Source organism: Aplosporella prunicola (assembly GCF_010093885.1).
Source record: "Aplosporella prunicola CBS 121167 unplaced genomic scaffold K452scaffold_4, whole genome shotgun sequence".
Lineage (NCBI taxonomy): Eukaryota > Fungi > Ascomycota > Dothideomycetes > Botryosphaeriales > Aplosporellaceae > Aplosporella > Aplosporella prunicola.
Window position 1 is genome coordinate 129878 of NW_022983532.1, and position 26870 is coordinate 156747.

Below are 26870 nucleotides of genomic sequence, written 5' to 3' on the forward strand. Positions count from 1 at the left end.
ATGGGTTGGGCGAAGCTGGGGGCGCGCAGATGGAGAACAGCGGCTAAGATACGATGGGATCGCGGATTGGATTAGACGACTCGTCGGAAACTTGACGCCGAGTAGAAGCATGAGAAGATGTTGTGTTGTTGAGGTTTGAGATGCTCCAACGCCTGTGGTTGGTTGCACCATTTGGTGACGCCATCGGCGGCCCCGCGTCGTGGATCGTCGGCTGCCTAACGTGACTCCGCAACGTGACAACAACAGCATTCGACATGGCAGATTCTCTCTGGCTCAGACGAAATGGAAACCTATTCATGGTTGAGTAAATGGTTTACTACATTGAGAGCATGTCTCTAGCTCTGACGATCTAGCAGAGCTATCCAGCCTACAACCCGTAGCGGCTTATCTTCAGCTAACCATCTCGGTATAAAGGCAGATTCGTTACCTACATCACTCTCTTGTCTTCGGGATATTGAGCCCGTAGACATATGGTCCGAACATCAATAAACCTGAGAATGAGTTCAAGGCAGGCGCAGGCGAATAACAAGATACTTTGAACTTTTCAAAGTCACCATCTGCCCGATTGGAAGATCCAGTCAAATGGTAGTATGTCGCACCACCCTACTACTAGATGCCGAATATCACACTACGATAATGTTGAGGCTTGTCTATGAATGAGGTCTTGCATGCTCGTTGGTCTTTGGTAAGCGATGTTTCTGAGTCTGATCTCATTTTCACACATAAGCATCCGTAAAACCGTGCTTCAACTTGGTGGTATAGTTGTTCTTCTATCAGCCGGTGAGTTGACATGGTGCAGTTCAGAAGTTTCGTCTTCATCGACTCGCCTACTGCGGTTATCCCAGCTGGGTCTCACAAGCGAGCCATGTTCAGGATAGCACATCCACCACCAGCCACCTCTATCACGAAGTACGGTACTCGCGATAAGGTATATATACTCTGAAACATACAGAAACACTCCATACCTTTTTCTTATTCGTCAACATGCCCACCTACAATGCTCTTGAAGAGCTTATGTTATACAATTCATGCCCTCTCCATCCGCACTCATATTCCAAGAGATCTGGCTCATTACGGCACGCCTCAATGGCTCACTGTCAATATGGACACAACGCACGTCCACACACCACTCCGGGGCGCATCACTCAAGACAATGATGTTCATGCCCAATCATTTTTACATAAAACACCAAAACGAGGATCCATCGGTAATTATGTTCACATGGTGAGTTTTCAATATAGTACATTCACTATTCTGTAACATTCACGGAAGAGCAGACAGCAGTGATACGAGAAGAGTGCGTCAGCTCGAACGAAACTCTCGTGATAAGGTAGGGCTGGGGGCCCACGCAGCGTCCTTCGATCCAAAGGCCCAGACCCAGTATGCAGAAATCGGTCGTCAGCAGATGTAGCAGACAAGAAGATCGGCATCCCACCAATCCCACCCTACTACAATACGCTGCACAACACCCTGGCACGGACGTCGGACGTGGGTGCCTGCATGCCCAAAAGCAACAATCGGCGACTATCACCAGCAGGACCGGCGAGATATCCAAGCTTTCCGCTCGCTTCTCGCTTCACTTTTGGGGGCACAGGCCCTCGTCGCGAATTCCGGCCGAAGCTGCACAATTCACATACACGATGATCACGGCCTGGGCCAGAGCTGACGATCCAGGAAGCTTTGCAGGGCCGGGCCCCACGCGCCTGCATCCAAGATATATGCCGAGGCAGGGCCCAGCGGGCCCATGAACTTCCAAGGCAAAACGGTGGTTAGGTCTCCGTACAAACGGCCCCAAGGCGGGCGGGGATGGTGGAGCCGCAGCGCGCAGAGCAGAAAGCGAGCACGGCGTGCGGTGGTGCGGCAGTAATTGATAATGCATCAGCAACAGCGGTCGGTGGTGGTGGAGCAGGTCGCAGGAGCGCGCGGCAGGCACCAGGACCAGGACCAGGACCGGGACCGGGCCAGGTGGAGGTGTTTTGAGTCTTTGCTTCTGTCAGCTTCTCCGAGCGCCCACCAGGCCCGAGTCCCGACGACCTTGCGACCTTGCTATGGTCCCTGAAGCTCCAATCTCGCGTGTCCGGACGCGCCAGGAGTGCCCCCGCCAATGGAGCATGACGAATTATGATGTAGGTATGATCTTCGCAGCGCTAGAGCTCCCGCCCCACGCGGACCCTTTTCGGAGTGGGCTCCGTCCTCTGCCTTACAAAAGGGCTATGTATATCCGGGCGGATTTTTGGTGGCGTGTGCCCCGTTTTCAAGGGTCGCTGTTGCCTGCCACCCTGCAGCAGCCTTCTTGCTCCCTCCCGCCGCCGATCCAGGGAGCGCGACAGGGGATGCCCGTCTTGTCTAGACGCTTCGGCATGTGGCTATTATTGCAGCGAGCTAGTGCCGTCCCTGCCGCGAACCGTGCCTCGTTTCGTCGGCTGCTGGGCATCGGCAGGGTCTTCCGACTGTTGTTCTTGTGACTTCACCTCCTTGCCAATGCTCTGCTCTGCCAGCTTCATGGACATCCGCGACACCGCTGCTCGGAACGCGTGTTGGGTGCTTCGGATCGAGCACTCCAGATGTGTCCCGGACGGACTCATCATCACTGCAAACTCAGCACGCCCGCATGACCGCTCTAGCTACGGCGAGCCAAGCAAAAGCAGCAGTTTGGCCGCTGCACGGGCGACGCTCTACCGAACGCTCCAAACCACACGTCTCCGCGCCATTTCCGCACCGTGCTTAGGGTTAGGGTTTCTTGATTCTACGCCTTTGCCGTGACTTGGTGTCTTGCTTCTTCCTACTCGCGCCCTTTGGATAACCACTGCGTAGAGATGTAGTAGCCCGCACACCTCCGCGCTCGAAGTATACCGCGCACACCCACCCAGCCGACGCTCTCATACCCTCACAACCGCAACTGTGCTCATCACCACCACGTCTGTCCAAACCTCACCCATCCCCGTGACTTCCGCAGTAAATGCCACCACCGCAATTCTCGGTGTCGCAGTAGCAGCGAGCGAGCAAGCCCAAGACCAACTCGCCTCTAAAGCCCCAGCGCACCAAGGCTGGCGGGCTTGCGGGCGTGTGGCACAGAGGGATAGATAGCCTCTGCCCCTGTCGCTGCTGCTGCTCGTCTGGCGGAGTGAGATTCGCCGGGTGCGGCTGCATTGCGGCTGCGGCGTAGCAGCTGGGAGCGCGCTTCGTGCGCGGCGCGGGTTGGGGTGGGGTGGATGCGGTACGCTGCGTGCGTGCGGGGGTGGCACAGCTGGGGTTTAGGGATGCAGTTGGCGGGGTGTTGGAAGGATGCGGGGGTTGGAGTTGAGGTTGGGGGCGAGGGCGGGTAAAGCTGCGCAGGGCTTGTTTGGTGCTAGTGTTGGTACTGGTGTTGGTGCTAGTGAGGTGGTTTAGCCGTAAGGCTGTAGGTAAGTGAGTATTTAGTTGGCATGCTGTTCGAGAAGCTATAATCTTTCGAACAGACAATACAGCCAAAAACCATGTTTTTGGTATGACAAGGGTTTGGTCAAAGGTTTAGTCAAAGGGAAAAGGAAGCTCTACGCATCTTCTTGTTGTTCCCCTCTGTCACTGAAAGTTATAGGCGCCTACTCCAAATAATATATAGCTCAGCATCATAGACTGCACTTGACGAACAACGCCGATATGCCTCGCTGCTTAAGGTCAGCATAACCAAATTATGCTAGTCATCATCATTACCCCCTACATACAGTTTAAGATGGCTCTTGCCAGAGCTTTGTGGTGAATTTTCGGGGGGAACCAAGGCGATCCTCCCACCTGGTCTTGACCTTGGCTAGCCAAGTCTAGGTTGGGCATTCCGACAACCATAAGCGTGTGTAGTTCCCGGAGCAAGCGCGTAAGCCGTACACCGGAATTGGCAGTAATGTTGTTTGTGAAGCTAGATCGTCAAGTCCATCTATGCAACACTCCAGGGCTGCCTCGAAAGCTTAAGTTACTCTAGATAGCCATTGTATGCTTCAGTCGCCGAAATATGATTAGCATTTAACTTCATTTGGTTATGACTGGTGAATGAGATTGATGAAATAGTGATGTATTTTCTTTATATACATTAATAGTCGGCCAGATGGGTTGGAGTAATATTAACAGTGACTAATTTCCTACATCACCAACACCTATGTAGAGTATTTGCCATGCCACATTATAGATATTCTCAGTAAAAAGAAACATCGAAAACGCGCTATTTAAAGAGCAGATGTCTTGTAGATGACATTTTACGATGTTTAAGAGATGCCTGATCATATTAGCGATAAATAGGGGTTAAGGAGTAAAAAGGTGCCGGATAGTCTCTGTCTACCTACTTTAAATATACCTAGGAAGTGTTCTTAGTAGTTATAAATAACTTCAGTGCCATTCTTAGCGATCACTTGACAGCTACAAAGATAAAGGATGTCAGGGTACCATGTAATAGCCTGAAGACAAAAGAATATAAGTGCACAAGGCATTTAAAACGTATAAAATTTGGAAATATATATTAGGTGAAGTTGCTTCACATGAGCTTTCATCTGTATGCGACCACAGGTGTTGAGTGAGCATTATAGACACCTCAATACCTTATTCTAGCAGATTTCACATACCTAACAAGGTATCCCCTTATAGACCAGCGAATAGCCATTCATTCACAAATTAGACTAAACTCACAATCCCAACAAGGTGGTTTTACTTTACACTTATTTTATCAATCGAGAACATCCCTATCAGCTTTCTCTATCGTGTCTGACACCGCTCACCCCTACAGAATTTGCACAATACGCAGATACGTGAAGACGAATGCGGGACATGACGGGGTTTATTAGACGTCGGGTTTCTTTACCAGAAGAGAATGAAAACTTTCTGTTCTTCTGATTCAAATTGAATGGTGTCGTGAAACGAAATGGCACCAATGCTTTCAATTTACAACCTGTATCTACTTGTAAGTTGGACGTCGATCATCACGAACTCAGTCAAGGGACGTACCTAAGTCCATGACTGACAAATTCCTACTCAACGTCTTGGTGATCACATCTAGACAGCCGTTATTTCGACCAGTTCGTTCCGCGCTCTGATTATAGATGGGAAAGAACGACATACAAGGGTCGTATACTATTACTCACTGAGATCGACTTCTTCAGCAGCCCAACAAAATGGGCCACGTACGCAATGTGCAGGGTTGATGGAATACACGAAGCGGTCTGTCTTCCACACCCCGTCGAACACACCAGTCTTCCCATGCTCGCGAATCGGTGGCGAAGGTTCCAATAAACATGTTCGATGGGGCAAACAAACACCATTACACCTTGCCGCTGATCGTCAGTACAATCGAATCAAATCAATCATCATCATCTCCTTTCGTCGCCATTATCATTAAGTGAGCAATCCCAGGTAGTCAATGAATCAGTTTTAGAAGTCTGCTGGAATTTGTCAGTTCCCCCTAGCTTATGCTCCCAGGCTTCGTTGATAGGTATTGTTTTTCCGTTGTTGCCATTTTCGTCGTGAGCAAGAAACACAGTAGTGGACTAGCGGCGACTCCTTTTAAAAGACGTTCGTAGACGAAAAGCGTTGAGCTGTTTATTTCTGCTGCCAGTGTTTTATTCAAACGCATATAGGATGACAGAGACAGAGCACCTATATTATAGGAGTGATTGCTTGACTGCAAAGCACCACTACTATTACTGCAGGTCCTTCTTAGTCCAATTCCTTTTCAGCGTTGATTGTTCATAATATTCCTCTCCTAGCGGCAAAGGCGTTCAAACAGCTGCGCAAAACCCAGCCAGATATACCAATGAACATCTCACTAACGGTTAGATACCGCTAACTCAAAGTTATCACCAGTTTTGACTGCACCCAGACACGCACACACGCAGCAGCACATAAGCACAGGAGAAAGTCGTCTCGAATTCAGGCCGCCACTCTTTCGCCCGTCTCTTCCTCAGCATCCCACACCCCGAATCCAAAGCCCACCGCATCTCCATAGAGGTATAACAACAACAGCGAACAAAGCACATAATGTACATGAGGGGGGAAGTTAGTAGTAGTAAGTAGGAAATCGCACTTGGCGGCCCGTCGCCCGCCTGTGCACCACAACTCCTCCCACCAAGGATGCCGGGGCGATATAATAGTACACGTAGTGGGGAATCAACAACATGGCCACCGCCTCCTTGCTCTGCTCAAAAAGGCACTTTTTTCTTCGTGGATCATACGCCGTGAAATGCCCGCCGATACCGCATTAAACGCAAAGAGTGGTTGCCGAATAATGCTTGGGAACAAGAATGGCCGACATGGGTGTGAGGTATTTATTTTTACGCGGAAAAGGAGGACTGTGGGTGATTTTTGAAGGGGGAAAGATTTACATAGCTAGATGGAGCGCATCTAGATGTAATCCCTGCCGCTCTTCTGCAGCTCAATCAAGCGCCAGCCGCGAGTCTCGGGGTTGTTCACGTCCTCGGGGATCCTGGTGACGCCGATGGCGTACGTTACCTGCTGCACCTTGTCCTCCATGCCGGCAGCGAGCTCGCCGCTCTTCGCGTTCTTGTACACGTGCACCTCCTGCGTGCGGCAGGTGACGATGAAAACGGGAATCTCACCAGGGTCCAGCAGTCTGGCGTTGAGGATCTCAACGTTCCTGATGTCCAGGATCCTGCCGTCCGACTTGAGGCCCGCGGTGGTGTATTGCTGCATCAGCGCAGCATAGACTTGGTATTGCGCCGCAGACAGCCAAAGCTTGAGCACCTCGACGTCGCCCTTGACGTATGCGTCCAAGACCTCGGGGAGGATGTACTCGCGCATCTCGGTCAGGAAGGGCTCGAGCTGGAAGGTGGGGTCCATCTCCTTGAACTTCTTAATGACCATGGCCGTCTCGTTCTCGGCGAAGAAGCCAGCGACACGGTCGGAGATGCTACGTGCCGTGCTGATTAGCGGGTTCTCGGACTCGCGGTACTGCTCCTTCATGGTGAAGAGAGACTGCATCAGGCGAGAAGAGTCGCGGAAGTCGCGCCAGGACTCCTTCCATGCAGCGTCCTTGTGCAGGGTGACGTTGGTGCCGGCGCTATCACTAATGTCAGTCATACCTTCCTCATGTCGTTCAGTGGATGGTGCTCACTCTGGGTCCTCCTCCATGTTTTCGACCGTCTTAGGTCTGCCCATCTTGATGTCGCGTTCTTCACGCTTCTTCCTCCGCTCCTCCTTCTCGACCCAACCACCGTACCGGGACGAGCTGCCATCATCAATGACCTCCTTCACGTTCTTGTACGCCTCGGTTTCGCGCACAGGCCTCGTTACCTTCTCCAGACCACGGCCCGTCGCATTCGCGCCCTTCCTAATGCCCTTCACCACAGTGGTGTCCCAAGTCCAAGCAGCACCCTTACCGACAGCGGTGGCGGTGGTCTTCAATGCCGCGCCAGTTGTAGATGACGCAGCCTCAGTCGCCTTGCTGTACGCGCCACGCGCGCGCCTCACGTTCTCGTTCTGCGTGAAGTCGTTGTAGCCCGAGGCGAGAGCCTTGGTGCTTTCGTTCCATTCCTTCGACGCCTTGAACTCGGACTGCAGCGTCTCGGTGAAGACCTGCCAAGGGGTCTTGTCTCCATGCGGCGGCGGAGGAGGAGGAGCCTCCTTCTTTCCACCTTCCTTCTGCTCGCCTTCCGCATTCTGCTCACCTTCCGCTTTTTGCTCACCTTCCGCCTTTTGCTCACCTTCCGCTTTCGGCTCGCCTTCTTCCTTCTGCTCGCCGGTCTCGGAGGTCTTCTTGCTCTCCTTCTTTGCGCTGTCCTTCGGAGCCTTGGCCTGGGGCTCGGCGGGCTGGGGCCTCTTGGTGTCGGCGTTCAATCTTGATTGGGAGGAAAAATGCCTGACGTAGGCGGCGGATGACCGGAGAAGGATGTCTTGAGGCTGGAGCTGGGTCTGGAGATAAGGAAGAGAAAGCTGCGAAGAGGCGACAGGAGACGATGCAGAGCGCTGCGACTGAAGCAGGGCGGTGGATAACCGCCTATAAGCCACTGAGCGGCCGTATGATTGGGATGCCAGAGAAGATCTGGCGGCGGCTCCGGCGCGCGCTCCAAGAGAGCTGTTGGTGAAGGCCTTCATGCTAGGCGCACTGAATTAAAAGGATGCAGAGCCGGGAATTGACTTGCGGAGATGAAAAAAGGTGGAGAGAGCTGGGGCGGGCGGCGGGAAAGATATTGACTGGCCGCAGACCGATGCGGCGGGCAGAGAGACGCCTCTCGAAGTTTTGAGCTCCGACCTTTTCCGATGTTCCTCCGGCGCTCCAGATTCTCAATCAGACGCCGACAATCATCGTCTCCAGCAACCACTCCGCCATGCTCGAAGGCCATGCCCAGCGGGCTCTCTCTGCCCTCCCTGCCACCATGCTCCTCTCCCGCCACGTTGCGCAACAGGCCCTTCCGCGCGCCGGATTCCTTGCCTCGCGGGCCAACTTTTCCACCAGTGCATGCCGGCGCGATATCCTAGACTCTCTCATGCCTGCGAACGCGGCATCCAGGCCTCAAACCGGTTTCAGCGCCTCGGAATACCTCAAGAATTCGAAAGGCGCAAACCCTGAAGAAGCGGCAAGCTTGCTGCGCGACCCGGAGCCGCACCACTTGAACATCGTTACCCATAGGCACAACACGCACATCACTCTGACCAAGCCGAACAAAGACCCCATGCTCTCTGTCTCTACCGGAAACATCGGCTTCCGCAAGCAACACCGTGGCACCTACGATGCCGCCTACCAGCTCGGCGCATTCGTCATGAGCACCATCCAAGAGAGGGGCTGGTTGATGGACATCAAGCAAGTGGAGCTCATCTTCAAGGGCTTTGGCGAAGGGCGCGAGGCTGTCAGGAAGGTCATCTTGGGAATTGAGGGTTACAACATTCGGAACAGGATCATACGGGTAACGGATGACACCAAGCTGAAGTTTGGCGGTGCAAGAGCCAAGAAGCCGAGGAGACTGGGTTAAGAGAGGGATTGTTGGAATCAAGGTCATGGATCATGGTTGGCTCGCCATCGACATTATGGTTGCATGTACAATGCCATTTGTCGCTGGTTGTATGATATATGCGGCAGCACGGCGTTGCAAAGGCTTGGCGGACGTGGTGCTTAACCTTATAAAAAGAAAACATGTTTGATATCCGCTGTGAAATCACAAGTACGATGCCACTCTTCAAACCCATCGCCCATAATCGCATACTCATCAAGCAGAACAGTCATCCTCAGAATCGTCAAGATTGCGTGCCTCACGAGACGGGTGCTCGTTCGGCTGGAGGGATCTTTCTCCCGCTGGTGTCTCTCTCTCCGGACAGGCGCGAGTCCGAGTTGCGTGCCAGAGGAACCTTTCCTTTCCGGCTGCCGGGTCTTGGGGTGCTTCGACTGGGGGTCCTGTCCAGGCCGTCATCATGTTCTTCTAACGGGGGGAGTTTTCGACGCTCGCCATGTAGCATGGCTGCTCGCTCGTCGTCTTCATCATCGTCCAAGAGCTCACCATCTGCTGTATCGTGGTCGGGAGGAGCAATCCATTCCCGCGGCACGACGCATGGTAGCGCGACGCCGATACTCGCTGCACGATTCAGCCATCCAGGCGCCGGCTTACCCGTCAGCTTCTCGCAGAGGTACGAGGTGAAGTGGTTGCAGTTGAAAGTTAAAAGATTGTAGGACATGCCCTGGAACTTGTGGGATGCCTGGATTATGTATTAGCTTGCGTCTCCTCCTGGCAAACGCGACAGTTACCTCTCTGATGATTGCGTCGAGCTCTTCATCCGTGGCGAAACAGAAGCCTTGCAACACTTCCGTCCTGAAGGTCCCTCCCGGCGGCTCTAAGCCCGGCCTGATAACCATGAGCCATTGAGCTTTGCAGTAAATTAGAACGTACGAACCTAGTCCAGTACACGCCGGTGACGCCGCGGTGATCATGACCGCCATACGCGTACTCTTTGTCCTTGATGACAACCCCCGAATGAAGCAGCGAGCCTCCTACAGCCCACAGGAAGGAAGAGACCTTGCCAGGCTGCGGAGATGTCAGACCCATCCTGGAAATGATCTGCGGAGCTTGGGCGCAAATGTGTTTCGAGATGGAATGTAGCTGTAGCTTACCGGAAGCAAATCATAGACGTGGATTTTGATTTCTTTTTTCTGGAGAGACAAGGTGGAGCGGTGGTTGGATTTGCGCGGGTTCCCGTGGCCGGATTTGGGTCTGCTCGAGTGGGACGAAGCCATTTCGGCGGTGGAGCGGTGAAGCAGAGATTGAAGCGCAGCCAAGACTGACGGGTAGAGACCCTTGGGTATAAGCACGAGAGGAAGGAACGTATGAACAGGAGAACAGGTGAAGCGGAGAAGTGTAGAGCTCACAAAGACCAGCCTGCGGCTGACCGGGTGGGATCTGGGGTACAGCACGTGATGAGCCAAGCCCGCGCCGGAGGCGGATGAATGATGTAGCCGACAACGGTGTACCACCTGGAAATTTCTTCGGCAACCACATCCCACCTCATCATCACCACCCCTCCCTCATCAACATCCGCCTGCCATTCCTGGGAGTGAAGGCTTTTAGTAGTCTCCTCCTCTCACATTCACCATTCCCCCCTCCAGCTCTTTCACCCTTTACGCTTTTCCTTCTTTGATACCCACGCTCTCGCGGCTAGCTGCTATCGCGCCCAAGCCCCGCGCACCCCTCTGCATCACTTTTGTCCGCGGCTACGCTAGTAGCAAGAAGAAGAAAATGCCGCCTAAGAAGCAAGTCCAGCAGGAGAAGGTCCTTTTGGGCAGGCCCGGAAACAACCTCAAGAGTGGCATCGTATGTAGGCAGCCTACTGCCCCGTGTGTGTTCAAAGTTCTTACCCTGACAGTCTCCTAGGTCGGTTTAGCCAACGTCGGCAAGTCCACGCTGTTCCAAGCCATCACTAAGTGCCACCTTGGTAACCCTGCCAACTTCCCTTATGCCACCATTGAGCCGGAAGAGTCGCGCGTTATTGTGCCCGACGAGCGCTTTGACTGGCTATGCCAGCACTACAAGCCCAAGTCGGAGGTCCCCGCCCACCTGACCATCTACGATATCGCTGGTCTGACGCGTGGTGCGTCGACCGGTGCTGGTCTGGGTAACGCCTTCTTGTCGCACATCCGTGCTGTCGATGCCATCTTCCAGGTTGTCAGGTGCTTCGATGATGCGGAGATTATCCACGTCGAGGGTGACGTCGACCCCGTCCGTGACCTCGACATCATCAGCGAGGAGCTCCGCATCAAGGATATCGAGTTCGCCGAGAAGGCGCATGAGGCCTTGGTTAAGCAGACCAGGAGGGGTGGTCAGTCTCTGGAGATGAAGAAGCTCAAGGAGGAGCAGGCTACGGTTGAGAAGATCCTCGAGCACCTGAAGGCCGGCAGGGACGTCCGGAAGGCCGACTGGAACCCCAAGGAGGTAAGCTGCCTTTTTTTTCCTTATATTATCGTCGACTGCGGTCGAACCCCCGTGCTTTTCGTGATGACAAAGGGCTTAGTCCCGATATAATCCCAGCTCTTCGAGGACCTCACCAATTACAACGCTTAGAGGATCCTATGAGAAGACGTCCCGTCTGATTTTGCACATTCGCACACGCATTTCATGGCAGATTTGTCTCGGCAGAGGCTAACTCCGCTCTAGGTTGAGTTGATCAACACTCTATTCCTCCTGACGGCCAAGCCGGTTGTCTACCTGGTCAACCTCAGCGAGAAGGACTACATTCGCAAGAAGAACAAGCACCTTCCCAAGATCGCTGAGTGGGTCAAGGAGCACGCTCCCGGTGACCCGATCATCCCCATCTCCATCTGCCTGGAGGAGCGTCTCACCCAGTTTGAGACCGAGGAGGCTGCCGCCGAGGAGCTGAAGAACCTCGGTGTCACTTCTGCGCTGCCCAAGTCCATCACCACGATGCGCAAGGCGCTCGGCCTGAACAGCTTCTTCACCACTGGTACTGATGAAGTCCGCCAATGGACCATTCGCGTCAACACCAAGGCGCCGCAGGCCGCTGGTGTCATTCACGGAGGTAAGCTATAAGGTGGACCCACCTTATCGTGTCGACCATGATGCTAACGCAGTGTTCCCAGACTTTGAGAAGACGTTCATTCAGGCAATTGTTTACAACTTTAACGCCCTGAAGGAGATTGGTGACGAAGCGTCCCTCAAGTCCCAGGGTAAGATTATGACCAAGGGCAAGGACTACGTCGTCGAGGACGGCGATATCCTGCTCATCAAGGCGGGTGCGGCCAAGGCCTAAGTTATTTAAGAAAGGGGTCTATTGCAGCCCATACCTACCTATATAGTCTTGCGAAATTTGCTTGGGTTGTTGACCGGAGTTGGGGGAGTCGGGTCAGTTGCTGCCTATACCCTGGGACGGCTCAACTGCCAGCCAACTTCTGATGCGAAAAAGGCGTCACTCGCCGGTGCCCCATCTATAGAGCATGAAAATGAAAATGAACACAAATGAAACGAGATCAAGATTTATGGTTTGTGTTGTGTTGTGTTGTGTTCGTGGTGCTGTGAAGCTGTGAGTGCGAGTTGTTGAGCTTGATCTTGGTCTTGGTCTTGTGTTCATGGGTCTGTTTCCCTTGCCTTCCCATCCCTTCCCATTCCTCTCCTCAACATTGCCAAAAGTAAGTAAGTAAGTGTAGGTACCTAGTGCAGTCACTAACGCAAACTAGAGAAGCCAGCCACGAAGGAGACATTTAGTGGGATACTGCGATACAAACGCCCATCGTCGCGGTTGCCGTTGGCTTGTGAATCGACTTGACTTGACTTGACTTGGTGTTGATGATGTATTGGAGTGTTGGAGTTGAGGCTGTGGTGTGGTGTGGTGTGTATGTAGGTAAGCAAGTAGACGGGGGCGGCGCAGCGTGCTGCTTCTTGCTGCGTGATGGCTGCTTGGTTGCCTGCTTTGTTGCTTTCGTTCTTGCTTGGGTGCGTGGGTGCTTGGTTGTTTAGGGTGGTGATGGGAGAAGTGAGTGCGTGTGGGGCGTGGGTTGTATAAGCGCTAGTGAGCATGTACGAATGTAGCTGTAGATGAATGGATGGATGGGTGGGTAGGCAAGCAGGCTATGCAACGTCGCGCATGTTTTAGCATCGTGGGTGTGGTATGTAGGAGCCGTGTTACGTACGTATACAAATACATATACAAAAAGGCAGAGTGCCATTTCCCATTTTCCAAAGATTGGAGAGTCCCGTCGCTTTGTCTTTATATCTTCATCGCGCACTTCCATCTTTACCAGATGACTATACCGCTCCCTTCCCTCCCCTCTCTCACAGCACCTACGCCTCCTCACCCCGCCCCACGCGCTCCACCCTCGCTCTTTCCTCCTCACTCAGCACAAACCGGCGCATGCGGCCCGCAATGCGCGCGTCGAGCACCATGCCATCAACCCAGAGGCTCTCCTCGCCCGCGTCGTGTCGTTTCTCGGCCTGCGCGCGCACGCTCTTGTGCCATTCGCTTTCTTCGGAGCGGAGCAGGCGCTGCTGCTCCCATGCGTCGGCTGCCGCTGCTTCTTCTTCACTGGCTGCGCTTCCTGCGTCTACGGCCACGCCTCCAGCTACAGGAACGTCAGACCCCCCCGCGCTAGCAAACGGCCGATGCGCAGCCAGCACGGCGGCGGCCACCTGCGCGCCAATCGCGTCCGACAGGTGTCGCCGCGTCACGAAGCGGTACATGCGGACGGGGGTGTTGAGGAAGCCGAGGATGTGCGGGAAGGGGATGGCTGTGCTCGGGGGGAGCTGGGGCGGACAGTTGGGCGACAGCGGCGCGGTGCTGTAGTCCGCGGGCGAGATGTACGGCGCGGGCTGCTTGCGCTTGGCGGGTTTCGTGTCGGCGGGTTGGGACTCGGCGTCTGCGTCTGGGGTGGTGGGGCCTTTGTCCGTGGCGGTGGGGGAGGCGTCGTCCGCGTCTGCTGCTGCTGCTGCGGGAGTGCTGGCTTCGGGCGTAGGAGTGGGAGAGGCCGGTTCAGGCGCAAGCTCAGGCTCAGGCTGCGGTGGTGGCGGCGGCGGCGCGTCCAACGGCCCCAGCCAGCCCTCGTGCAAGCCGCGCACATACTCCTTCCACGTGTTCCTGCCAATAACAATATCGCCCTGGACGCCAGGCCACTCCACGATGCCCGCCTTGGCGCGCATCTGCTGGACGGCAAGCTCGGCCCTATCCTCCTCCGGCACAGGCTCACTGCAGCTCTCGCCGTGCTGTTTCCTTAGCGTACGGATGCGCTCGGCCAGCTGCGCGCGCACGTCGCCCTCGACCCGCCCCTCGACGGCGTCCCAGTCCAGGCCCGCGGCCACCAGGATCGGCTTGACGTGCTCGACGAAGTGCTCGCGCGCGGCCATGGCGCTGTCGGCCGGCGGCGCGGCCACGTACACCGTCACGCGCCGCGGCATCTGGTTTATGGCCAGCGGCTCCGAGGCCAGGTGCGCGACGCTGGCGCACCATTTGCGCTGCATCTTTTTTTGCTCGTGCCGGTCGTAGTAGACGGCCCCGATGAAGGAGCCCGTTACGCCGAGGAAGATGAGCCAGTTGCGCGAGGGGAGGCGCAGCCGTGGCAGCCCTGGGAGGAGGCGTTAGCTGTGGTGGTGGTGGTGGAGTATTAGCTACGCACCCATCATGCGCAGGGCGGGGTTGCCCTCCGGGGCAGCCTTCTTGGCAGCTTCGGCCACGGGGCCTTTGGTGGACGAAGGGTCGGCCATGATGTGTGTGTTTGGCAGCAGACTTGGAGCAGCAGCAGCGGCACCCAAAAATTCGTCGATCGCCGACGCGCGCCCTCGGACTTTGCCGCCGACCACATGCCAGCCTTGCGTGCTCTAAACTCCGCAACTCTAATCTTCCCTCTTCCCTCACACTCTCACGCTCTCTCTCACCCACTCACTCACCCACATACACACCTACCGCCGCTGCCACCATGGCCGAATACTGGAAATCCACGCCCAAGTACTGGTGCAAATTCTGCAAAACCTACATCCGCGACACCAAGTTCGAGCGCCAACAGCACGACGCGACGCCCAAGCACCAGAACAACATCCAGCGCTCGCTGCGCGACCTACACAAGACGAAAGAGTACGAGGAGCGGGACCGCGAGCGCGCCCGCGCCGAGGTCGCCCGTCTAAACGGCGTCGTGCCTGGCGCCGCTTCGGCTTCCACTACCACGCCCGCGAGTAGCAAGCCTTCCAGCGCCAAACCTCCCGCCCCGGCCCCGCCCCGCCAAGCCACCGCCGAGGACCGCAAGCGCCAGCTCAAGCAGCTCGCCGAAATGGGCGTCGCCGTGCCCGACGCGTACAGGAGCGAAATGGCCATGGCAGGGGACTGGCAGACGGTGGCCGTGAAGCCGATACGCGGCGGCATCGGCGGTAGCGGCAGCAATGGTGGGGCAAACGACGGCGCAGACGGCACCGCCGCCAAACCCCTCAACATTGGCGTGCGCAAGCGCAAAGCAGAGGGCGACGAGGACGAGGAGAACGACGCCGTGGGCGGTCGCGACGTCCCGGCCCGCAAGCGCGGCTGGGGAAACACGTTCAAGTCGTATCCGGGGAGCAAGGGGGGCGCGGACGCGGACGCAGATATCGAGGCTTTGTTGGGTGGTGCGGGCCGGGTCAAGACGGAGGCCGGGGCTGCGGCGTCTGAGACTGTGAAGGCGGACCCGGATGCGGGTGCGGGTGTGGGTGCGGATGCGGAGGCGGAGGCACCGCGCATCAAGAAAGAAGAACCCGACGACGCGGACACGAACGCAAAACTGCACCCGCCTCCTCCTTCCACAGACGCACCCGCAGCCGCAGACACGGCGCCCAAGACCGAAGCAGAGACAAATACGCCACCAACCGAAGGCGCAGGCACAGGCACAGGCACAGGCACCATCGTCTTCAAGAAGCGCAAGCCCAAGATCGCGCGGCAGAAATAAGAAGAAACACTCCTAAATAACACGAAAACCTACCTTATGACTTGAGGAGGGAGTGCTGTGCGGCCGCTCGTACACACATACACACGTGGGACACACACACACACATACGTACGTAAGACCTCAGCGCCTCAGCCACTGGTTGGGGGTGTACGATATGATACGCTACGCTACGACAACACAGGATGAATGAAGGCACGAATGAACGGGAGGACGGCTGACTGACTGGATGACTAGATGGAGGGACGGGTTAAGCCTATATGGCTGCGCCGTCAATACCTTGCCCTGTTGCTTGTGCTGTGCTGTGTTGGTGCTTGCGCTTTGGAGGATATCTGCTGTTGCTGCTACGCTGCCGCTACTGCTGCTGCCACCGCTACTACTACTGCTACTGCTAGCTACCGCTACTATACCATGCCATACCATACCGCTAGGCAGGCTTGTGTGCCCAAGCAACCATCTATCCGTCCGTCTATCTATCCAACCATCCAGCAATGCACGCATCGCGCACACAGCAGCAGCAACGCAAGAAGCTTAAGAAACGCAAGAACCTGGAACCTAAACGGAAGCAGCAGCAGCAGCAGCAGCAGCAGCAGCAGAAGAAGAAGAAGAAGAAGAAGAAGAAGAAGCAGAACAAGCAAAACTCAACCACGCCCACCCCATACTCCGCCTCCGCGCTCTGGTCTGGTCTGGTTAGATGAGGGATGCTGTGCTGTGCTGTGATAGCGGCTGTGATGGTGGTAGCAGTAGCGGTAGCAACAACAACAGCAACAGCCCTCCCTCCCCATACACACGTACCTACCTACCTACCTACCTACCTACCTACCTACGTGACCGACAGCCAGCCAAGCAGGCAGGCAGGCAGACTGGCTGGTTAGCAGGATGGCAGTACTGTGCTGTACGTTACGGGACGGAACAGGAACAGAAGATATGAGACGCGAACGCGAACAAGGCCGAGCCGCCCGCGGCGTGGGGCGGAAGAGATGGAGGGGCGGGATAAGATACCTAGGACGGGATAGAACGGGAGAGGGGACGGGAGAGGACGTGTGGTTAGGCAGTGGCAGTGGCGGTGGCAGTAGTGGTAGTGGTGGCAACATGTGTCCTCTATTGCAGTGTTTTTGCGTTAAGCAAGTGCGTTAGGCGGCAGGATAACCAACCAACCAACCAGCCAGCCAGCCACATAGATAAACGATCAGGCAGCCGGCCGGCCAGGCAACAGCCCGCACCTTACTTGACCATTGGAAGCATACCCCACGCACCGCAGGCAGTGACGCGACAATCCGGGCAGGGAACGAAACCGAGAGGACAGATAGATAGATAGGTAGGTAGGTAGGTACTAGGAAGGACTGCCTGCTGCTACAGCCACAACCTTGGACCTTGTTAGGCAGCACGAATGAGCGGCAGGGAGTAGCGCAGGATGTTGATGAGGGGAGAGAAGGGGAGAGAGAGAGAGAGGCAGCACAAGCCAAGGCAAATAGGCAGGCAGGTAGACAGGTAGACAAGACTGAAGAGAACGAACGAAGAAAGAGCGAATAAGCGGCAAGTGATTGGTCAATGGCTGGCTGACTGGCTGGCTTGCTGGTTCATTCACACCCTACCCACAAGCAAGCAAGCAAGCAAGCGCCATTGATTCCGAAACCCATCTGATACGTGCATGCAGGAAGTAGTAAGTGAGCAAGCCAGCCCGCGTATGCAGTCCTCCATCCCCCATCCTCCAGCAGCAGCACAGCAACAGCAGCACAAACCACAGAAAACACAACCCGAGCAAAACACAAGCAAGCAAGCAAGCACACAGTACATACCGCTTGCGCGACGTAAGAAACCACCACCACCACCACCACCGCACACGCCCTCTCTCAGCAATTGTAATAGTAGTAATAGTACTGCAGTAGTAGCGTAGTAGTAGTTGTAGTAGTAAAAAGTAGTAGTATAATTTTCTTGCCGCGAGGAACCAGAAAACTGAAAAACTGAAAAACTGAAAACTGAAAAAAAGAACCATGATGAAGGACATGAAAATAAAACAAGGGGGGGCATGACAGAAAGCGAGAAGAAAACGACAATTGACTAAAGAAGTTTCCGGGTTTAAAAAGTGTGTGTGCGCGTGTGATGTGCGTATGTGTCCGTCCGAGAGTAAGAGTAAGAGAGAGTTTAGCAGCACCTGCACCTGCACCGCACTAGCACCTGCACCAGCTCCGGCACGCGCACGCGCGCGCGCGCTATCCCTGTCTGTCAACCTTCCGTTTTCCCTCGAGAATATACGCGCAAGAGCAACTGAGAGAGAGAGAAAAAGAGGGATGCCTCGGGAAAAGAAGCTAAGGTAGTGTGTTATGCAAATAAATAAAGTAGCAGGTTTTCGTTTGGCAAGAGTTAGACCGTTCTGATCGTGTTTTCCTTTCTTCGTGAATCAAAAAGAGAAAGAAGCCAGACCCGTTTGCCACTCCAACCATGTTAACCTGCTAGACAACTCCAAGACATTTGCTCCACCGCGTGACAAGCAGCTCGACGACTGACCGGGGGATGAGGGGAATCGTTGGGAATCGGGGGTCATACGGGATTCGTCCTCTAGTTGTGGCCAGCCTTGCGGAGCGAGTTGCTCAGCCACTCGAGACCCTCGTAGAGACCGTCACCGGAGGTAGCGCAAGTGGATTGGATGTACTGCGGCTGTTAGCTTGTGGCGCTTTTTTGCTTTTTTATTTTTATTTTTATTTTTTTATTTTTTTCATCGGGATGCGGCGGAACTTACCCAGGCGCGCTGCCTAAGGCTGTGGAGGCCGAGCTTGTCGGTGATCTCGGCGGCGTTCATGGCGTTCTGCGGGCGCGTCAGTGGTCTTTGTCTGCGAAGCTGTTTTGGGCAAGGGAACAAACCGGCAGATCCTGCTTGTTGGCGAAGACCAAGAGGAGAGCATCCCTCAGCTCGTCCTCGTTCAGCATCCTCTGAAGCTCCTCGCGGGCCTCAACGACACGGTCGCGATCGTTGGAGTCGACGACGAAGATGATACCCTGGGTGTTCTGGAAGTAATGCCTCCACAGAGGACGGATCTTGTCCTGTCCACCGACATCCCACACAGTGAATTGGATGTTCTTGTACTCGACCGTCTCGACGTTGAAGCCTGGGTGATGACGCGTCTCAGTCTCGCGATGCTAGCGACGGTGCGGGGCGGGCAAACTCACCAATGGTGGGGATGGTAGTGACGATTTCACCGAGCTTGAGCTTGTACAGAATCGTGGTCTTTCCTGCAGCGTCCAAACCGACCATCAGGATTCTCATCTCCTTCTTGCCCCATAGCTTGTCAAACAGCTTCGAGAATGTGAGACCCATGGCTGCTGCGGCTGGTTGGTTGTGATGCGGGTATAAGGGGGGTGTTGGGTGAAGAAGCGGTGTGAAGAAGCCTAAACCTGCGGAGACGGCTCGTGTCAATAGAGGTGTGCGCGGGAGAGCCGAGGGCGACGCTGCTTTGATGCGAGGGTCGCGTGGGATGGTGTAGCGACGGCAGCGTCGAGGCAGCTGATGTGGAGGCTGGCCGCGGATCGGGGAGCGGGCAGTGTGGTCGCAGGGAGTGGAAATGACGAGTGCGAGGGCAGGCTCGGCGGCGAGGGGGGGCGATGGACTTACCGAGTGCAACGGGAGGCTACGAGCGCTGGAGTGCGGAGAGTGGATTGTTATGTAGGAGCGTATCGCAGTGATAGACGTTGTTGGAAAAGCGACACCTGGCGCGCTGGGGGGCCGCCGGGAGCAAGATTGCCCGCTCCATCTCGATTAGGAAAGGCGCGTGTCTGGGCCAGACGGCCTTGGATGCGCTGACGCGCCAACCAGGGCAACGCCCATCAGGATCCGCCATCGCTTGCGCCGCCAAATTACAGGATACTGGATACGGCACACGCGGCCTATGCCGATGGAATCGCTACCAGAAGATGCCTATCGTACAGCCAATCCCGAAGATCGCAATGGCTACATTACTGCTGCCTGCTCGCCGTGGCGCCGCTTCAACCAACGCCCTCCTTTGTGGCCACCTGGCAGCCTCCATCCCTTTCACCCGTTCTGCTTGCTAAACACATACCCTTCCCACCCTCCCTCCTCCAGCATCCACCCATTGTCGGGGAGCGGCGTCAAGCCCGTCATCCCCGCGCCGCTCACGTCCCACCCGGGCACCGCCGAAGCCGAGTTGTAGAACTGCGCCGCCATGTCTCCAAACTCGTCGCCAGTGCTCGTGCCCATCGACGAGAACATGGCCGACGGTGTCAGACCCGTGGGGTTCATCGAGTAGCTTCGTTGCTGCGACGACTCGGTCGGCATGCCCTCCGACGGCACCGTGTATGACGAATGCCGCGACGTGTCTCGTTGCGAGGTGCCAGACGACAAAGAATCATGCTCGCCGCTGCCTTCGGGAGTAACGTCCATGTCCGATTGGTCATTCTCTGCTCTCATGGACCTTGGGAGGAAGTGCGCCTGCTCGGGGTGTAACTGGCTTGAGCTGCTCGTGTTTGGAGTTTTCTGTCGGCTTGGAAGCTGCATCGCAGCACTTGAACCTGAACCTGAACCAGGTGTGAAGCCATACGGCGATGTCTCCACATCCATGTTAGCCGGAAAGCTAAAAGGCTTCTGTCCAGGTGGCATTGGTGCCGTATTGGATGAGAAACCACTGTTGCCGTACGTGTTCATTTGCGCAGTTGCAGACTGTGACTCGCGGATCTCGAATATGGGGCTACAGTTGACGGCGTCAGTGTTGGCTGGGATGGAGGTTGGGCCGCTCGGCTTGTTGCCTCCAAAGCTCGCCAGAACCCCCGCGCCTTCCAATTCCAAATCGAGCTGTACCAAAAAGGATCCTGACAAAGGTGTTCTGCGTTTGAGGGCACGCATCGCCTGAAGGAGAAATCGCAGGTGGCTTTGCATTTGCTGATCGTCCGGACGGGTTTTCAAGTATTGCACAAAGACGCGCGCAGCGACGTAGATGCAGAAGGACAGGAAAGGGTTCATCTAGTGCCACGACCGTTAGTACTTCCACCATGGGCGCGCAGCGAGGCACGTACCGCAGCCATATCCATGTGGCTCACGAGCCGCATGATGCCCGCTATCTCAGCGGCAGCGGTGGCGCATCTGAGCTTGCTTTCGTTTGAGACATGCGGAGGCATCCTTCTCTTCTCCGCCTTATATATAGCCGCCTGATGAAGGCAAATTGTAGAAGTATGAATGTTCATGTTCATGAACACAGCATTAGGGTCTGAAATTCCGGCGGGCAGTCTGAGGCCGTCTGGCAGACCAAGAGCGATGTTTAACAAAGCGTCATCCATCTCCCTATGACGTTTCCAGAAATTTCCATTGAGGTCGTCCTCTCGCTCATCAGAAGTAGGGCGGTGAAGATGAGTCAAGTTGCGACCGAACATGTACGCCATCACACACACACCAGCGGTGGGCGACAGGGCCGAAGAACCCATCGGCTCCAGAGCTTGGTCCAAGGACGGGGTAGCCATGGGTTTGCTCTTCTCAAAGGCCTCCTCGCTGGCCGGGAGGTTTGTCGTTATCTAGCGATGGTCAGCGCGAACCCAACAAAATATATGCAGCGACTAACGTCTCTCTCGTCTATCGTCATGGGCCAGCCCGTGCCGATGCTGGCGTAACGATCGATATTGTAGCACATCCAAAACGTCCGCCTTCGCTCTTCTCTTTCAGTCCAATCCTTGGGTGGTAGGAGTACTTGTTTGACATCGAGTCCAGCGCCGTCAAGCTTGTGGAGATTCCCCATCTGACCCAGCCGCACGGCTCTTCCGGTGCTCAACCACGCTCTTGGAAAGAACATGCACTTGAACTCGTAGCAAGTTATGAGCACCCACGTTTGACAATGGGCAAGGGTAGTGATAGCCTCGCCATGCCCCTTCATCTCGTCTATTTGAACATATTTCCTCGCTCGGCGGTAGAAATGATCCTGGAGTTCCTCGTATTTGTCTGTGAGAGAAGCTGCGAGGCACCACATGATGTATCTGAGACATATGGGAGGGCGCATGTGTGGAGCCAAGTGTAGTGCTGCCATGAAGCGCGGGCGGTGGATCATAGGAATGAATGGATGAACCTTTTCAAAATATACACGGGTCCTGTCGAGTAACGGTCAGCTCTCGCCCAGGAAGGCGGCAGACGCAGGAGACCAACAACTCTTCAATGACGTCTCGATCGGGAAGCGGCTCGTCCAAGCCCAGGCCTATCATCTCCCAAGAAAATGGGTCTGTTCCTGGGCTGGCGTTGGTGCCTCCAGTGCTCGAGTGCTGCGCGGCAGCAAGCTCGGCGGGCGATCCAAAGAGAAAGGCGTCGGCAGCCATAGAAGCTGCGCTCGAAACGGGATCCGTTTGCATATCATGGTTCTGGACGTCGCCCAAGAAGATGTTGGACGTCTCGGGCTCGTTCTGGTTCGAATCGGTGGACTCGTGAGTCTTTAGGAGCGTCTCGACTTGCTCTGCTCAGCAGCAGCAGTCAGTACAGCCCCGACAGCGAGAAGGCATGCGACGTACGCAAACGAGCTTCCAGTGCTTTGACGTATCCTCTCTTAGGCCCGCTCTTTTTCCTGACCTCGTCGTATGCGCACTCGTGCGACAGTCTTTTGCAGGTGCCACAGGTGGGTCTCTGGCCGTCGCATTTCAACTTCCTCTTCCGACACAGCACGCAGGCTATGCGCTTCTGCCTGGGCGCGTTCGCAGCCGCCTCGGTGGGCTGCGGCTGGGCATCGTGTTCCGTGGGCGGCCGGCGCGAGAGATCGTTGAAGAAAGCCTGATCGATCGCCGCGGTCTGGGCGTGGGTTGCCGACATGATGCCCCTCGATCAGGGAGGCATATGCGGAGCAGGATTCGCGCTGACAGGGGCGAAGCGGACGAAGGTGAGACGCGGTGGCAGCAAGAGATCGAAGCGGGCGATCACATTTGCGGGACGTATCGAGAGTGGAAGAGCGAGTATTCAGCAGCAGCGAGCAGGCAGCTACATGTAATCAAAGCGGCTAAGCGTAGATGTCTTGCGGCTCACATTCGCACACACCAGATGACGGCTCGCTAGCTCCTAAGGGAATCTAGCGGTCGATCTGCCAGGAAAAGGTGCCGTGGAGAAGCTTCCTAGCATGGGTTCGGGGCGAACGGCAACCCGTGTCCCTGCCGTGTCGCTTCATATGAGGGGACAAGGACGATGACGACTGCGCGACCCTCTACTCGTACCGACCTACATAGATCCAGCCAGTCAAGCCGCAGCGACAACGACTGACCATGACCGACGGCGCGTTGACAGCAGCAGACAGTGCGCGTAGGGCTGAGACCTGGCAGGCCCGAGCCCATTTCGCCGACGATGCCGATCTGACAGCTTGGATCCCGACGTCGTTCCCAACCACCACCGCGCACCACTTCCAGCTACCTATTTCACGCCTACCTAGAGTAGCCCAGCGCCATGAGCAGCCGCAACAACCCCGTCCCGGACGCCTGGGATGACGACTGGGAGAGCATGGCCGACGTAAGCTTGCCCAACGTCGACTTGACTACCTACTAACCCGCGCGCAGAAGCAGCCCGCAGCTCCTCCCGAGCCCGAGCCTGCCAGGAAGATTAGCAAGGCCGAGCGCCGAGTACAACATGCACAATTCAATAAGCAGCTGTGGGAGCAAGCGTAACTCGACCCCCACGCCCGCCCACGCCCAGACCTGCACTGACTCCGCTTTTCAGAGAGACTCCCGCGGAGACGCCGCTCTTCCTGCAGGCCCAGGGCCAAGTCCCGCTCGCGAACGACATCAAGCCCGCCGTCAAGCTTCTCACCAGGAAGCCTCCACCCTCAGTCCTGGCCCGAGACGATGGCGACGACAGCGAAGAGGAGACGCGCAAGAAGACTGAACGCGACTTTGCCGAACGCCAGGCCAAAGCCGCGCGCGAGCGTGAGGAAAAGCAGCGCAAATATGCGGAGGTGCGAGAGCGCTTGTTCGGATCACCTGTTCCTGCGCCGGAATCTTCTCAAGAGCGATCTTCATCTCCTCGAAACGCCCAGGGCAACAGGAATTCCCGAGGCAAAGGTAGGGGCAGAGCGCCCGATGGGCCGGACCAGGCCCCAACTCGAAGCCCCAAGCCCAAGAGGCAGCTCTTTGACCCGAACCATTCGGCCAAGCCAAATTCAGGCGCTTCGCGGTCTCGATCGGCCACGCCAGGCGCAGAGCAGCACGTACGAGCACCGAAAGGACCCGACGGCAGCGGAAGAGGTGGGTTTGGCTTCGCCCCTCGAGGCGGCCGCGGCGGAATAGCTTCGTGAAGCCCTTGTTTGCAAGAGTAATGCATACGACGCCGAGGCACGCTCCTGGACGCCTTAAGGAACTTCAAAGGTCACGATGGCCACGGCGCATCTGTGGAGGCGCAAGAATTTGCGCGAAAGTCCGACCTCGTACGCGGCCCCTGCCATCACGATGAAGCGTAAAAGAATTTCAAGTCAGCAGAGCCCATGGCGCCATTCGCTTGGCCCAGCAAGCAGCAAGGAGAGACGTTGCTCGGGAGCTCCCGCCGGGCCGCGTTCCACTCGGCGGGCTCCCCCCGCGTTTGCATGGAGATTGAGCCCATGCGCCGTGCGGCAGAGGTAGATGATTGGGCGCCTTCAATTCAGGATTAGGAATATTGCGAGTGCCATCACCAATCGCTTCCCAAGAATGCGTCCCGACTTGCACGCGTTTGACCCAGAACTTCCGCTTGTGCTATCTTATCTGCCCTGACGGAATGCCTCAACTCCCTCCTTGCCTGGACTCCAACACCAGGAATGTCTCGTCATTTTCTGCACAACCGCGCAGCCATCGCCATCGACGACCATGGCCGGACGATAAAAAGGCTGCATGCAGTCGTGCTTTTGCTCGCCAGTCCTCGGGTTTTAGCCACGACGACGACTACCACCACTCGTTTACTCTGCCTTCTTCTTGGTCCTCGCTGATCCACCGCCTGCCATCCGCCATGGATGCCAAAAAACTGCTTTGCGTCGCCGCCTTGGCCGGCGACGCTGCCCTCGTGGCGGCTCTGCCGCGGCCCCAGCTGGGACCCCTCGATCTTGTTTCTTTGCCACCACTTCCTGCCGTTCCCGCTAACCAGCGCAATGCGACGCCTGCCTTGCCGGTGTTGCCTCCCATCTCGACCGGCCTTCCCGTGCCCGTTGACGGCCTCCCGCTGCCCGACCTGACCGCTGTCTTGAGCAACCCGACTGCCGACGTTGCGCAACTGACTTCGATCGTTCCGGCGGTGACCAATCTGGCCAGCGTCATTCCTCACCCTGTTGCCTCAAGCTTGCCGGTCAGCCCTTCGCAGGCCGAGGTCTTGGCCTCGTTGCTGCCCGTTATCCAACTGCTCGGTCAGATCGTTGACAAGGTCGGCGCTGTGACCGCCCTTGTTCCGGGCGGCAAGCCGGGTGTCTCTTCGGCCGTGCCTCTCGGCAAGAGGCAGCTGGGAAACCTACTCAATGGCCTCCCGCTCAACACCGTCACCGACACTCCTGCGGGAGTCACGAATGGCGCTGGTGCTGTGTCGTCACCGCTTGACCCCGTTCTTAACACTGTTAAGGGAGTCACCAACGACATTCCACTTATCGGTGGCCCAGGGTCGCTGCTTGATACTGTCCTGAACCAGGTCCAGGGCCTTCTGGATGGTTTACCACTCAATTCCTTGCCAGCCAGTGCCTTAGCCCAGTTGCTTCAGACTATTCTTGCCGCACTTGGCGGCGTTGCTGGCGGCGTTGCTGGAGGCGTTGCTGGCGGCGCACTTGGCAATGCTGCTGGCGTTGGCCTCCCCGGTGGCCCCCGTATACTGGCGGATGCGTCTCCCGAGAACGAGAACAACGAGAACCACGAGAAGCGGCAAGCACTGCCTATCGCTCTCGGCACTGCGACAACGATTCCGGCGCTGGTTGGTTTGGAGCCGGTGACTGCGGCGGGTACCCTGGGGACTGAAGTCACGCCGACTGCCGCTTTGAACAACATCCTACCGTTCATCGCCTCTGTTGAGAGCCTTTCCATAATGAACGCCGCCGCTGCTGTTTTCACCCCAGCACCAGTCGCTGGTGCCATCCTTGGCCTTTCTCTCCCGAACGGTGGTGGTCCTTCTCTGGGCCCGATCCTGCCCGGTGTCGTCCCGATCGATGCCACCGCCGCTATCCTGAGTCCCCTTCTGCCCGCCCCAACTGCAGGCACCCCAGGGGGAGATGCTGGCGGCATTGACGGCGGTCTTCCCGACTCCGACGGTCCCGCGTTTCCCCTTCCCAACCCTGTCGAGCCCATCATCGCTCAGGTTGGTGACCTTGGCGGTGCTGTGACCGGCGTTGCTGGCGACCTTGGTGGTGCTGCTACCAGTGTCGTTGGCGACCTCGGCAGTGCTGTTACCGGCGCTGTTGCTCTCATTGTTCCTGACGATGGTGGTCTCAGCGGTGGCGGACTTTTGAGCCCCCGCGGTGATGAGCTTCCCGAGCTTCTGACCGGTGGTGCTCCCGGTGTTGCTCTTCCCACGGATGTCACCGGTGCTATTGGTAGTATCGTTACCAATGTACCCGGTGCCGTGATTACTGGTCTGCCTGGTGTGGGAGGCGCTGGTTCTTCAATTCAACTCTTGGACCCAATTATCTCCTCGCTCCAGGGCGCTCTCGCTTCCGCGACTGGCGCCCTCGGTCTCGCTCAATCTGCCGTCGCCGGTATTGGTGTTGGTGGTGTTGTCGTCCCTGCTGTCGGTGGCGGTGTCGGCAACGTTCTTGGCGGTATTGGCGTTGCTGCTAACCCTACTACTGCTCCCGGCACCGTGGCTACTGTTGCGCCCGTTATTGCACCTAGTGCCTCAATTCGCTTCCGCCGAGACGAGGCTGCTGCGCCCCAGCCCGAGGCCACCGCCGCCGCCGATGCTGCTCAGGTTGCCCCTAACGTGCAGGTCAAGGCCGTGCTGCCTAACCTCGGCGGTAACGTTCCCGGTACTCCTCTTAAAGGCCCTGTCGAAAACACCGCGACCGGTCTCCTGAACTCGAATGGTCTCCTGAGCGGGGGC

General features: G+C 56.4%; 13 protein-coding genes across 13 annotated transcripts; 7 read left to right on the forward strand and 6 right to left on the reverse strand.

The window, feature by feature from the left end:
* Nucleotides 1–984: 984 nt before the first annotated feature.
* Nucleotides 985–2111, forward strand: K452DRAFT_355831 (uncharacterized protein; the record flags this gene model as incomplete). The annotated part of the gene is made up of 2 exons (XM_033545999.1): nt 985–1224; nt 1335–2111. The coding sequence occupies 2 exons, from the start codon at nt 985–987 to the stop codon at nt 1746–1748; spliced, it is 654 nt and encodes a 217-aa protein (XP_033401063.1). The 3' UTR covers nt 1749–2111.
* A 627-nt stretch (nt 2112–2738) lies between these two features.
* Nucleotides 2739–3608, reverse strand: K452DRAFT_283710 (uncharacterized protein). The gene has a single exon (XM_033539823.1). The coding sequence runs from the start codon at nt 3148–3150 to the stop codon at nt 2932–2934; it is 219 nt and encodes a 72-aa protein (XP_033401064.1). The 5' UTR covers nt 3151–3608; the 3' UTR covers nt 2739–2931.
* A 2258-nt stretch (nt 3609–5866) lies between these two features.
* K452DRAFT_264300 (uncharacterized protein) lies at nt 5867–8162 on the reverse strand. The gene is made up of 2 exons (XM_033538682.1): nt 7091–8162; nt 5867–7036 (listed from the first exon to the last, which is right to left on the reverse strand). Exons 1-2 carry the CDS (start codon nt 8068–8070, stop codon nt 6361–6363), a joined length of 1656 nt encoding a protein of 551 aa, XP_033401065.1. The 5' UTR covers nt 8071–8162; the 3' UTR covers nt 5867–6360.
* A 135-nt stretch (nt 8163–8297) lies between these two features.
* Nucleotides 8298–9072, forward strand: K452DRAFT_283713 (uncharacterized protein). Its single transcript, XM_033539824.1, has one exon. The coding sequence runs from the start codon at nt 8304–8306 to the stop codon at nt 8943–8945; it is 642 nt and encodes a 213-aa protein (XP_033401066.1). The 5' UTR covers nt 8298–8303; the 3' UTR covers nt 8946–9072.
* A 150-nt stretch (nt 9073–9222) lies between these two features.
* Nucleotides 9223–10198, reverse strand: K452DRAFT_220918 (uncharacterized protein; the record flags this gene model as incomplete). The annotated part of the gene is made up of 4 exons (XM_033536489.1): nt 9223–9663; nt 9713–9809; nt 9859–9989; nt 10076–10198. The coding sequence occupies 4 exons, from the start codon at nt 10196–10198 to the stop codon at nt 9223–9225; spliced, it is 792 nt and encodes a 263-aa protein (XP_033401067.1).
* Nucleotides 10199–10697: 499 nt separating this feature from the next.
* Nucleotides 10698–12441, forward strand: K452DRAFT_264309 (uncharacterized protein; the record flags this gene model as incomplete). Its single annotated transcript, XM_033538683.1, has 4 exons — nt 10698–10772; nt 10833–11390; nt 11613–11994; nt 12056–12441. The coding sequence occupies 4 exons, from the start codon at nt 10698–10700 to the stop codon at nt 12223–12225; spliced, it is 1185 nt and encodes a 394-aa protein (XP_033401068.1). The 3' UTR covers nt 12226–12441.
* Nucleotides 12442–13051: 610 nt separating this feature from the next.
* Nucleotides 13052–14680, reverse strand: K452DRAFT_355835 (uncharacterized protein). The gene is made up of 2 exons (XM_033546000.1): nt 14579–14680; nt 13052–14527 (listed from the first exon to the last, which is right to left on the reverse strand). Exons 1-2 carry the CDS (start codon nt 14664–14666, stop codon nt 13254–13256), a joined length of 1362 nt encoding a protein of 453 aa, XP_033401069.1. The 5' UTR covers nt 14667–14680; the 3' UTR covers nt 13052–13253.
* A 198-nt stretch (nt 14681–14878) lies between these two features.
* K452DRAFT_201394 (uncharacterized protein) lies at nt 14879–15790 on the forward strand (the record flags this gene model as incomplete). The annotated part of the gene is made up of 2 exons (XM_033536041.1): nt 14879–15323; nt 15360–15790. Coding segments are annotated over 2 exons (876 nt in total), but the record flags the coding sequence as incomplete, so codon positions are not given.
* Nucleotides 15791–15988: 198 nt separating this feature from the next.
* K452DRAFT_118938 (uncharacterized protein) lies at nt 15989–16635 on the forward strand. Its single transcript, XM_033535149.1, has one exon. The coding sequence runs from the start codon at nt 16106–16108 to the stop codon at nt 16586–16588; it is 483 nt and encodes a 160-aa protein (XP_033401071.1). The 5' UTR covers nt 15989–16105; the 3' UTR covers nt 16589–16635.
* Nucleotides 16636–18427: 1792 nt separating this feature from the next.
* Nucleotides 18428–19184, reverse strand: K452DRAFT_324386 (uncharacterized protein; the record flags this gene model as incomplete). Its single annotated transcript, XM_033544701.1, has 4 exons — nt 18428–18520; nt 18609–18674; nt 18731–18975; nt 19037–19184. The coding sequence occupies 4 exons, from the start codon at nt 19182–19184 to the stop codon at nt 18428–18430; spliced, it is 552 nt and encodes a 183-aa protein (XP_033401072.1).
* Nucleotides 19185–19713: 529 nt separating this feature from the next.
* On the reverse strand, nt 19714–22658 carry K452DRAFT_264324 (uncharacterized protein; the record flags this gene model as incomplete). Its single annotated transcript, XM_033538684.1, has 5 exons — nt 19714–20840; nt 20894–21385; nt 21433–21952; nt 22008–22308; nt 22364–22658. The coding sequence occupies 5 exons, from the start codon at nt 22656–22658 to the stop codon at nt 19896–19898; spliced, it is 2553 nt and encodes an 850-aa protein (XP_033401073.1). The 3' UTR covers nt 19714–19895.
* A 621-nt stretch (nt 22659–23279) lies between these two features.
* On the forward strand, nt 23280–24123 carry K452DRAFT_220860 (uncharacterized protein; the record flags this gene model as incomplete). The annotated part of the gene is made up of 3 exons (XM_033536486.1): nt 23280–23342; nt 23390–23493; nt 23550–24123. 3 exons carry the CDS (start codon nt 23280–23282, stop codon nt 24121–24123), a joined length of 741 nt encoding a protein of 246 aa, XP_033401074.1.
* Nucleotides 24124–24806: 683 nt separating this feature from the next.
* On the forward strand, nt 24807–26844 carry K452DRAFT_355840 (uncharacterized protein; the record flags this gene model as incomplete). Its single annotated transcript, XM_033546001.1, has 2 exons — nt 24807–26756; nt 26812–26844. 2 exons carry the CDS (start codon nt 24807–24809, stop codon nt 26842–26844), a joined length of 1983 nt encoding a protein of 660 aa, XP_033401075.1.
* Between the last annotated feature and the right edge of the window lie 26 nt (nt 26845–26870).